General features: G+C 38.8%; 2 protein-coding genes across 4 annotated transcripts in view; one reads left to right on the forward strand and one right to left on the reverse strand.

Annotated features, from left to right (window-relative positions):
- The window catches only part of LOC144075126 (paired box protein Pax-7-like), a 39,539-nt gene extending 38,230 nt beyond the window's left edge, over nucleotides 1–1,309 (forward strand). For both annotated transcript variants that reach the window (XM_077601902.1, XM_077601911.1), the window contains exon 9: nucleotides 176–1,309. In XM_077601902.1, coding sequence (XP_077458028.1) covers nucleotides 176–291 — 116 coding nt within the window. In that variant the 3' untranslated portion in view covers nucleotides 292–1,309. The remainder of the gene's footprint in view (nucleotides 1–175) is intronic.
- Nucleotides 1,310–3,691: 2,382 nt separating this feature from the next.
- On the reverse strand, nucleotides 3,692–10,153 carry dedd (death effector domain containing). 2 transcript variants are annotated; one of them, XM_077610637.1, is made up of 5 exons: nucleotides 10,045–10,153; nucleotides 8,499–9,079; nucleotides 7,453–7,557; nucleotides 5,944–6,048; nucleotides 3,692–5,819 (listed from the first exon to the last, which is right to left on the reverse strand). In XM_077610637.1, the coding sequence occupies exons 2-5, from the start codon at nucleotides 9,019–9,021 to the stop codon at nucleotides 5,416–5,418; spliced, it is 1,137 nt and encodes a 378-aa protein (XP_077466763.1). In that variant the 5' UTR covers nucleotides 9,022–9,079; nucleotides 10,045–10,153; the 3' UTR covers nucleotides 3,692–5,415. The 2 variants fall into 2 exon arrangements, with proteins under 2 accessions (XP_077466763.1, XP_077466771.1); XM_077610645.1 differs by lacking the exon at nucleotides 10,045–10,153 and adding an exon at nucleotides 9,581–10,030.
- Between the last annotated feature and the right edge of the window lie 2,062 nt (nucleotides 10,154–12,215).

Raw genomic sequence — 12,215 nt, forward strand, 5'->3', positions numbered from 1 at the left:
ACATATCTCATTTTCTGTATGTAATTAAATTTGTATATTTTATTAAATAAATAAATAAAATGGAAAAAAATGGGAAAAATAGAAGTAGCCCAGCCAGTCAAAACTACCTATCACCATCACTACATTTATATAAATTTTGAGTTCAAAGTTTAATACCGTGTGTTTTCCTCTCCAGCTGCGATGAATTGTCTGGCCAAGAACGTTGGGCTGTCCAGCCAGCGCAGGGTGAAGCTCTCCGATCACTCAGGTGTTTTGGGACTGCTGCAGGTGGAAACTGGACAGGCATACTAGTTACGTCACCTCATCCGACCTGCGCCCGTACTCCAAAAAATTTGAGACATTTTCTCATCCAACTGAGCGGTGAGCTGTCTCAAAACTTTTTTGACCGCAGGTGTACGGCGCAATCACCTTTTGTTATGCTGTTTTGTCAAGAGCCACACAATTATTTGTGATCATCTGCTCTGATATAAAGAACTTTAGCAGGAATTATTGTGCTCAAATTTGGAAATGAAATGGTCATAAAAACAGCAGTGCAAACCGTAATGAGGATGAATAACGATAAAAAAAACATGGGGACATTCACCAAACATGGAGATCATTTAACTCCGCTTTTTCCATTATATTTTTTTTTTACTTTTGAATAATCTGTAGTTAGATAAATTTGACTCAAACCTGTCTCTCAAATTATTGTAAAATGATGTATATCTTTGTAATATATTGTCAAGAAATGTCATGTCTCAATCATTTTTTTAAACACGTGTTTTTATGTGACATTCATCTGACAGATGTATGAGTGGCCCTTTTGGATGTTTTTATATTCATTCATTCATTTTTCCGAACCGCTTATCCTCTCAAACTTCGCAGGGGGTGCTGGAGCATATCCCAGCCAACTACGGGCACTAGGTGGGGGACACCCTGAATTGGTGGCCAGCCAATCGCAACCATTCAACCAGCCTGGTAAGCTTGTTTTTGGGATGTGGGTGTAAACCGGAGTAGTCAAAGAAAACCCACACATGCCCAGTGAGAACATGCAAACTCCACACAGTGAGGACACACCTGGGATTGAACCCTCAACCCCAAAACCGTGAGGTCAACACGCTAACCACTCATTCTTGCCAAATAACAAAAGTTTGTATCATTATTATTATTGATTGTCTGAAGTGTGTCCTTCTTTTGGAATTCATCCACCAATTTTCTTCACTGTTGACATTGATTGATATCTTTGTGAATCACACAAGCATCAATTGCCTTCTGTAACTACACGATCACCTTTGACTATTTAATAAAAACATCATTTGATTAAATGTGGTAATAATGTGTGTGAATAATTTGATTAACTCTAGTCAGCAAATTAGTTACTAAAGAGGACAGCTATTGAAAAGTACAGTGGTACCTCGCGGTACGACATGCTCGTGGTACGACGAAAATTTCGATCGAATAATTCGCCCGAGATACGATCAAAATTTTGAGATGCGACCAAGCCAGGTGGCCATGGCACTGTCTTTTTTTGCATCTCTTTCGTGTATAAAATATATCTACGAGCACTGGGCGGACTTTGCATTTCCCCACCCGTTTTTTTTCTCCACGTTGGTCTACATTTACATACAAGGTAAACAACAATGGATCGGCAGTTTTGCAAAGAAAAGATCTGGAATACTCGGTAATCAGACACGGGGAAGCGGGAAGTTCCAAAACAACTCTTGATGCGTTCGTTTTGAAGACTCCGGCGGAACGTCAGGGTGGGGTCAACTGGTAGAACTAAGGTAAAAAAGATTAAAACAAAATTAGAATTCAGTTTTGTGTGAAGTTACATTAAACGTTGAGTGTCTGTATATATTTATCCAAGTTAATTTAAATTTGTTTGTTCGTTCATCGTATGTCGAGGTACCACTGTAGACAATTTTGCGGTTTAACCCTTTACAGGACAAGTGACTACAAGCCTGCCCACAACTTGTCCGATCTATTCTCAAATTGCACAGTCTGTCATGAAAATGAATGAAATGTTGGTTAGCGCTGCGGCTAAAATATGTATCCAATGACTTTGCTTTCAACTAGAAATCCTCATGGTTCCCTATAGTCTTGCAGGTGTGAGAGAGAGAAACTAGCAAAAACATATTTGTATATATAATATTATAAATAATATTTGCAACTAACATCCCTTTCCAATTCCACTGAGTCCATTTTCTTTTCTCAAAATCCAATCATTTTAATGGCAACCATGTTCACTTCCACCAAATATTTTTCTCATGACAAATAATATTTAAAACAATTTCATGATTCGGTGTTAACAATGAGAACCATTAAGGGAACACCCTCCACTTTCACACTTTCAGTTGAACCTAAATATGAAATCAGTTCTATTCATCCAAAACAATGTTAGGCCCCGTCTACGTGGAAACCGAGGTATTTTTCGTAAACACTCAATCGTTCTACAAAATCTTCCGTCCTCAAGAAGACATTTTGCTCGCAATGTAAACACACATTCCAGTCTTTGCCTCAGTGAAGTCCAGACTAAACCTCTACTGCCGAAAGTCAGTCAGATGACCAAAATTTTTGTTAGATGCCACAATAGGAGAATTTCATAGATTGTCATATTATCCTTGAGAATAAAAGTTGAATGGGGTCCAGATCAGAGCTTTGTGAGTGAAAACGTGGAAAAAAATGCTATTAAATAATACTGCTGGTTTACAAAAACGCTTGAGTTCTGCAAGTCATCTCGAACTAGAACAAGAAGCAAACAGGGTGAGTCAGCATTCACTTATTAAATTCCTCACTTTGGGAAAAAAAATACCTGAAGGTCTAATTGATTCTAATTCTCAAACTATTAGCTCCTTTTAAATTGAGGCTAAAAACATTATTGTACTAGAGCGTCTTCATAACTTTCAAGTTATATGACCCGACTAATTCATTTATTGGTTTTGGTTTTATGTGAAATGTAATGCAAATTTTATGTATCATATTGCATTTCTTGTTTTTATGTAAATGTTGAATTACTTTGTGTTAAATTGTGGCAAATACATAAATTTGCGTTGCCTTGTGATGTCTTCATGTCTCCATCTTAGATCTTTGTCTTAGTGTAATTTTCTGATTTTTTATCTTATACCTTTTTTGTTTCATTAGGAGTGATGGCTTCATTGGGGGTGGCTACATTTTAGACCAAAACGCGTGCGTCTATTGAACACCTTGGTCGGCTTTGAGCGGTCTGATAGCTGGACATTCTCAAGATCTTTGTAATGGCGTAAAATTGTTTCAATAAATGAGTGTGGGACCGTCAAGCATTTGGAAATTGGAACCAAGATATGAGGCTGACTTGTGGAACTCCACGATTCGCTCACCAATTTCTTTTGATTTTCCCATCATTTCAAAAGAGGAAGCAGAGTGTTTGAGATCTGATTTCTAAATACATTCTCATGTGTGTTGTCAATGAACTTGTGTTTCTCAGTTCTCAGTATCAGGAGCTTCCAAAGTCATGGTCTCATCACCTCAGTTATTTTTGTAGACATAGCATTTTTTTGTGTACGTCGTGGATCTCAAAGAATATACAGTAATACCCTGACATTCGAAAAATTTGAGATACGAGTAAAATTACGAGCAAAGATTTGCCTTGAGATACGAGCATACGAGACAATTTTTTAGATACGAGCATACAAGATAGCCAGGTGGCAGGGACGCGAGAGGCTACTTATAATAACAACGCACTGTCTTTCTCGGTGCATCTCCCTCGAGTAAATATATCTACGAGCACTGAGCGGAGCGTTGCATTTTTCCATGTTTTTTGCGTTAGTCAGTGCAGAATTAAGGGAAAAATAATAGGTCCAAAGCAAGCAGGTGCAATGAAGGGTAATGCGAAGAAAAGGTGTATGATGACAATCAATATTAAGCACGAAATAATCAAAAAACAAGAGAGTGGTCTACGCAGGATGGAGTTGGCTCGCCAATACGAGGAGCACCCGGACAAGTTTGCAAGTGGTCGTGTGTTCTCCTATTGTGAGGACATTTCAGTGTGTCATTGTCGTAATATTTTGAAGAGGAGACAAAAGCAAACATCCCTCGATAGGTTCCTTTTAAAAACTCAGGCTAAAAGTGAAGGTAGAAGCGAGGCAAAAAGAGCCAAGTCGGAAGAAGAAAAGTAAAAAAATTAAAACAAAATTAGAATTAAGTTTAGTGTAAGGTAAGATTAAAACTTATTTTTAAGTGTGTCTATTGTAATCTAAGTTCATTTAAGTTAAATTTATGTTATGTTAGGAGCGCGTTGCCGTGCAAAAAGTCTCTCTCCCCCTCCCTTCCGCATTGAATGTCTCATTTTAGTATTGAACATCATAACCACTAAAGTTATAAATAAAAATGTTTTTCCATTGTAATATCCTTTTGTGTGTTTTTTCAGGGGGTGGGAACAAATTAATTTGTATTTCGTTCATTTCTATGAGAAAAGTTGATTTGAGATACCAGTAAATCGACATACAAGCTTGGTCCTGGAAGGCATTAAACTCGTATTACAAGGTATTACTGTAATTGAAAAATCTCTAAACCATTCCATTATGGTGGCATCTAACAAAGGTTTGGTATGATTTGATTTCAGGCAAAAAAAATGTTGGAAATGAATGCAATGGCAGGGAGCATCATAACGTGACAGTAAGGTAGCGCGTTGTATTGTGCATATTTCATTTCAAATGCTGACACCAGCAAGTCCTAACGTATTATTGTAGTGGTTAAGATGGGAGCATTTATTTTGAACTCAAGAAAAAAAACATTTGAAATCCACTGAAAACGCCTCCGTGCTATGTTACGGCCTTTATAAAAATCCTCGATTTTGAGCATCTCAAACGCTGCCTCCTTGTGGACGAAATGTTACCCATTTTTTTGCGGATGGACTAAATCCGGTTTCCACGTAGACGCGCAACACAAAAAAAAACTGTGACGCTACAAACGTGGGTGCTTTACATATATAATTCTAAATGGGTTAATACAACCAGTCTGACCTGAAAAAATAAATTATCTGCAAAGAAAAATGTTGCGACATCCCTCATTATTCTAGACACATTTCGAGGACGTTTGTTTTTTTATGATCCAAATAATAAATGAACCAGAATGCCTTTTGATCAGATTCATATTCAAATGAATGTAAATGAATGTATGCCTTACCTACTTTTCTCTGGCCCCAATACCTTTGCATGCTATACGTTGGGAGGGGGTGAGGGGTGCCAACTATCCTCCGACCCTTGTGCTGAAAGAACAAGTGGGATTGCTGGAGTTCCAGAGACACACTCACACTCACACACACACACACACACACACACACACACACACCAGACACACACGATCCGGACACAGGTATGACATGTGCATCGTCCTCATCTCGGTCTGTTCCCCGTAGGGAGGCACAGTTGTATTCCTTCGGGAGACGTGAGCTAAAATCTAAGACACGCAGTCTTTGACACCTCCAGGAGGATCTCCGCTCGTCACCAAATTACAAAGAAGTCTACGACGGCCCGCTTGGTAATCCTCCTCGTCGACGTTGACCAATAGTTTGATAGCCTCGTGTCCAACTGCTTGTTTAAGAGAATCTGTGATGAAAACGCCTTTGAGGGCTTCTAACAAAGAGCCGTTGATGTAGTCCCTCCAGAAAGCATCCAGGTAGGTGAGCTCCGAGAACTTGATGTCACAGATGATGGAGCCCAGGTCTCGGGATTTGAGGATGGTGTTGGCCTGGTTGAAGCGTTCGAACTGTCGCTCGACCGCTTCTTGCTTGTTGGAAAAGATGTTGCCCTGAAGGGCCGAGTCGTGCTGGCAGTATTCGGCCCGGACGCGCAGGCGGATATCTGAGAAAGTACGGCACATGCACGGTCAATATTTGAGCGAGAAGGGCTGAGTTTAAACATAAAGTTAGACTTTCCACAGTCAAAATACAGCAGTGGGTTTCCTGAAAATGTGTGTGCGTCGTACCGCAAGTTTGCTTCTCTCTGAAGTCGGCTGAGGAATGGTTTCTCTTAAACATGCCGTTGGGTACAGAAGGAGCCGCTTTCATTCGGGACGGCCCAACGTATGGTCCTGTGGGGACATGCCAGAGCTGAGTAAGCAGAGCTGCCAACCTCTGACAACCCAATTTCAGGAGTACCCCTGTCCCATTTCCAGAGTTTTATGTTTTCATTGGGAGAGAATGCGATTCACGCAAAATCGGTATAAAATGTAAAAATAATAATAATAACAATTTAAATTAAACTGTTATTATCATGTTTTTACATTATTGAAATAGTGTTTTTGCAAACTATTGAAAATAAGTATAAAAAGTGAACAAAGTATAATTAGTTGATCATTTATTGGCAAATTCAAATTTCCACAACATTAACATAAGTTTTTCAGCTGGTCTCTAACCCGCACTTGCATGTTGTGCAATGTGCAAATGCTGGTCCTTTTGGAGACGGTCTCAAAATGGGATATTTCGACAAACCCGAACCAATAAACTTCTGCGAGTGTCAGAAGTTTCATCCAAATTGCACGCAGTCATATTGATAAGACTTACCAGTGCTGTACACTCCTATTTCCTTTGGAACAACCCCAGAAATGATAGGATTTGTTTCAAAACAAAAGTTTGGTAGTTTAGTCAGCCTTAATAATACTTACTTCCCTTATGAAAAAAACGAAAATGTTAAAGTGATGGAGGCTACCTATGCAACCGATTCCAAATCGATTGCCACGCTGAAGTCGAGCAGGCCGAATCATTCGCCAGAACTTGTAACTCGGATGATTCACATTGCACTCGTGTTACCCAATTCATTCGGTTTACATAGCAGTTGAATCAAGATGGCGGAAGCCGTAGCAATGGTGTGAGTTTCGAGGCATTTAAATTGGAAATTTGGTACTTTTACAAAATGGTTGCTTCCAATAAAATTTTCGTGATATTTTTGGGGGGATTTATGGAGTTTAGGGAGGTTGTCAGGAGTCCCGGAGTTTGCGTTACTTGTCCGGAAATTCTGGAGAAGTTGGCAGCTCTTTGTAATAATTACATGCAATCAAATTTAACATGATAACAAGATGGGTGCTCAAGGTACTTATGTATACAAATAGCAAATTTATTTTTATTTTGATAACAAAGAAACTAATTTCTAAAGACATAAAAGAATGACACAGTTTACAAGCGCAGCTCTTTTCTGATATAACCATATTTTCTGGAAGTCCCACTTTTTTGCAGTTTGGCTGGGCCTATGACTAATAGTCAAGTGTGACTTATGTATGTTTTTCCCCCCTGTTATGTTGTTTTGTCTAGGTGATGTAATGTGAAAAGCTGTTATGGTAACATAATTATAAGTATAGTTAATTTAAAAATTCATTTTGGGTTATCTATTCATAGCGGAAATGGTATCGATTATCTTTTTTGAGGATAGACATTGTTGAAAGTTCTAGTATCTTGACAAAAGTACCTTTAACCACATTTTGTCTGTACAATAATCCTACCTGTCATTCTGTGAGGTGCACTGTCCCTGCTCTTCATGGTTCCTCTGGGAGAAATATAGCGCACTGAAGTCTCTTCCAGGTACTTGTCAACAGGATCTGGACACACTGAGGGACATGACAAATGCAAACTTTATATCATTGATCTAATAAAAACAAAAACAAAGGCAATATTTGTGTAATTTTAGAATTGGAGGACACATCATTCAAATTTGAAATCCATGTACAACATTCTAAAATAAACAATTACTGATAGGTATGTCCCCAATCCGATCGAGTTATCACAAATTGGGTCAGAGCACGTCATTTTCTGCGTTTGGAATTTGGGTGAAAAAAAATGGGTTTTACAGAATTTGTTTTTCACTTTTGAGTGCCACAAAGCAATAAAAAAAATCAGGGTTGTGTCAAAAGAATAAAACTAAGTTTTTACTACACATCATGGAGAACATTTTGTCAGCTGTCATGGGAAGCTAAAGAAAGTGATAATATCTGCTACAGTTTGCAAAAAAAAGATTTGGATTTGCTGATTTGGTTGTTTTGTAAATCAAATTATAATTTAAATGAAGCAGAATAGATGTTTTAAACTGTGTATTAAAATATGTAGCTGATCAATATTATTTTCATATGACTCTGATATGCAACAAATTAATTCAGTTTTGAGTAAAAATAAATAAATCACTTGACACCTACGGCCAGGACTGCCAAAAGAGGTGCCCGTTAATTTTTTTAGGGAGTTGGCACACCTACCTGTGACCCAGTTACTATGCCTACACCAAATATTGTTAATATAAACTAAATCATCTAATAAATGTTTAACAATGTAGTCTTTCATCATTTCACAGCTATTAGAGATAAATATGTAGCAGAAAATCTGAAGAAGGAAGGCCTATTTAAAAAAAAAAAAATTGAGGCCCAAATGCCCTGCAATTCAACTCTGGAATGACTCGAATCAGTCCGTTCGTAATTTGTTGCAATTGGTATGTTTTGTTCATTGAATACATTCACTAAAAACAAGAAAGTTATAGAAAAATCATTATAAGACTACGCACCGGCCTGGCGTTTCTTAAGTGTAACGTAAGGCAAAAGATCATGACGAGTGATGATCCTCAGAAGCTGGAGCACGTGTTGAAAGTTGGTCTCGTCGCATCGCCCCTGTCGCTCCAATGCCAGCAAGAAATCCCTTCCGCTCCTGATGCCGCCACGCTCGTACTCGTCGATCACGTCGACGAACAAAAACGACAGTACACGAACGTCCCGATGAGTGAGTTGGGCGCCCACGATATCGAACATGCGGTGGAGTGAATTCAACCCGTGCGACTTCTCCACCACCTCTTCAGGCCAGGGCTCCAAGCACCTCGACCCTTTGGATACGCCGGAGTTGACTAAACGGGCCGAACTGCTGCATCCGGGCCGGCGCGGGAGAGCTCTGTTGTCTGGACGCCGGGCGGTGCTAGCGCTGGCGTTTGAGTCACGATGCGCCTGAATGGGAGGCTGGGCTTGTTGAACTGAGTGATTGTGGGCAACCTGGTGACGAACAGCCCCGCCGTGGAGTTGAGGCTGCTGCGATGTCATCTCAGGGACCGATGCACAAGGTCAACAACCGCAAATCTTTCCCTCTCTGACTAATGAGCTAGAAAAAAAGGAACAAAAGCATTAATTCTAAAAGATTATTCCAAATACATAACAATTAGGGCTGATTGATCTAAAAAGACTGTCATTTTTTTTTTTAAAAATCTGGATTATTTTCTGTTTTGAGTGTGTGTTTATTTTACTATTAGCTCTTATGCAATCGAGTCTACAATTGCAATTCACACTTTTTAGCATGCTCAACTAGCCCGCATGCATGTTGACATTGACGTCCAAACCATTTGGACTGGGAGGCCTCCAAGTAAAATGGCAGTGCTCAGAGTTTCATAGTATCAGTGCAAGCTGGTAATAGTATTTTCACACAGGTTCAACTAGCCATTAGGATGCTTTTACGTGCTTAGTTGAAAATAAAACGGCAACTGTCCTGTAACTAATGATAAAGGTGTCTGGCTAGTGCCTGTGCATCATCTGAACTCGTATGAAAACAGCACAAATCATGCATGTAACCTTTACAGTAAGAAGCCTCAGAAGCCAAGAAACCTACCAATTGCAACGTGGATCTGAACCTTTATGCAATCACGCCACATTGTTACTATCCGAACTGCCTTGGCTATCAAGTGAGCAATGATCAAAAAAGCATGACGTGCATTTTTCAATCTAGAATACAATAAAACGTACAGCAGTTTCCTCCTCGTGACCTGCTTCGGCTTGTTGCAGCGGATGCATGCTAACACGAACAAGCGTAGTAGAAACCAGCGTGAAATATTGCTACAACTCAAGGCGCATTAATAACAAGTTAATGTTAAAAGTGGGATTACTCGTGTTTGACTCTGTGACGAGACATTGTCCTCGTTTCCCAGTCGATTGGAGCTATAATGCCGTAAATACATGGCGAAAGCTAATGCTAAACTAGCTTGACGCGTCATCTGGCGAGGCTTCTTCGCGTCAAATACATTTGTTTTCTTATCTACACAATGCTCACTCATGTATGGGTTTGAAAATTCTTACTTTGTTGTAGGGCGGCGCCTATTAGCCAGTAATAAGATTCGGTTAGCCCTTTTGGGGCCCTTAAACACAGAACACTAGGACTTTATGATAAAATGAAAGTACTTCCTGTTTACAGTAGTGTTCATTTCCTCCCTAGCCGAATTTCGTCGTGTTTTTTTTACATAACTTTATTGAAAGTCGGTATTTTAGCAAAATTACGTGACAAATAATTACGTGAAAACGCACGTCCAACACATAAGTAAATGCAAAAGAATGAAATGTTAATTGTTTTGTGGTTTTGGCATTTGAAACATTTTTACCTTAAATTTTGGTATTGCTACATTTCATTTGTTGAAAAACATTCTCCCAATCGTTCCTGTTTTTTGGGGGTTAGAAGAAGCTAATTGCTGGCTTCTACTGGAGATCATATGGTCAAAGTTTGTGCAGTAGCCGGGTATTATTTTTTTAAATCTTTCAATTATCAATTAGTACTTTTTAAATCATCATCAGCACAAACTGTCAATGCAGTATTCTCAGGAAAACTATTTGGGCTTACAAAACTCCTTTTGTAAGATCACAAACTTACTAAAAATGTTAAATCAAAAGTTATTGGAGTGAAGTGCGGCGCTTCTAAAATTTATTGTATAAATTAAATTGAATTCTGACATTTGTCTGATGAAGTTCTATGTGGCGTGCAATAAAGTAAAAGTAGAACATAATTCCTTTTGATGGATTATGTTAATGAGTCCAACTAAATCATGTCTATCATTATTAATAATGATAATATAATAACAATAATTGTAACCTGCCTGTTTTATCAGTGACTACCTCACTACTTTTTCATTAGTCTGACTCAACGGCGAGCTCGACAGAGTCAAAGGATGTTCATTTTATAACTATTGTATTTTATGCTGCTACAAATTTTAAAAACGTGCTTAACAATTTGGCAAAAGATAAAATGTGATAAACCATGATCACTCCAACCGTGGGGACATTTACAACTATACAAATGCATAGCAGGGGTGGTGAACACTCGGCTATCGAGCCGCATCCGGCTCCCGTCCAAAATGAATGCGGCTCTTTGCTTAATATCATATTTTGGATGTACTGTGGCTCTTTGCCTCATTTCATGTTTCTCTTATTTTTATTCTCTCCTAAAACACACTCAAATCCACCATTTCACCAATTTCATTTAAAAAAATATTTGGCAGATCAGATTTTTTAAATGCTTTTAACGTAAGGTATGGCTCTTTGACCCTCTCGGTTTAAAATTTTGGCTCTATCTAACTTGTTTGCCATCCCTGATGTATAACTATACACGTAAACATAAAAAAATGCGAGATGGCCCAACAAAAGGCCTTACTGTCAACTGTGGAGACTGTGTCTGACCCTAACGGTCACCCTAAAAGGTCAGTTACAGTCTTTACAAATTAGATAGACAAGAGTACAGTCGACAAGAAGACCCCCCCTCTCACCATTACAATCCCACTGTAGAGGACCGCTATTTCCAGTCAAGGACATGGCATACTAAAAATAGCTCTCTATCTCTGGCTGTCTTTTTATGCAGGTGTCTGAAATAAGGCATGCGTAAGAAATAAATCATATCATTTCTTTTTATTATTGCTATTGTTTTTTTCCATTTTTTTATTTACCTAAGGATTAATAATCTTCAGAATCATAAAAAGGATTTATAATCTTCAGAATCATACACCTGGGTTTTGCCTTAGGCAGGCTAACACTGAATAGCCAAAGGCTCCCTATGCAAATAGAACACTGCCTATTGCTGAACTGTGTCACTCATTATGTCCTCAACTAATTTAGCCTAACCTATTATCATAACCCGTGAAGCCGATGTGGGTCGCGAAAAAGCCCCTTTCTTTGTTTTCTAGCTCATCATCAAGCTTTTCTTGTGTAGATTTATCTTGTTCACTGGTCTCTGGACTGTGGCTTCAAATTTCTTCCACAATTACCTTTTCAAAATAGTGCCACTGTCATGAATTTGGAATCTTAGCCTCTCCATGTTTTAAAGCTACACGGACAAAGTATATTTTTCTCCCTTGGACATTGCAGGCATAGCATATAAGCATGACAATGACCTAAGTGGGCACTACTGACATCCGCCCAGTGCTTTAATGTTCTATTTTGATTGGTGCCTTCTTTTGTTGCCTATTTTTAGGACTCTTTTACTCTCT

Source organism: Stigmatopora argus, chromosome 1, assembly GCF_051989625.1.
Source record: "Stigmatopora argus isolate UIUO_Sarg chromosome 1, RoL_Sarg_1.0, whole genome shotgun sequence".
NCBI classification, from domain to species: domain Eukaryota; kingdom Metazoa; phylum Chordata; class Actinopteri; order Syngnathiformes; family Syngnathidae; genus Stigmatopora; species Stigmatopora argus.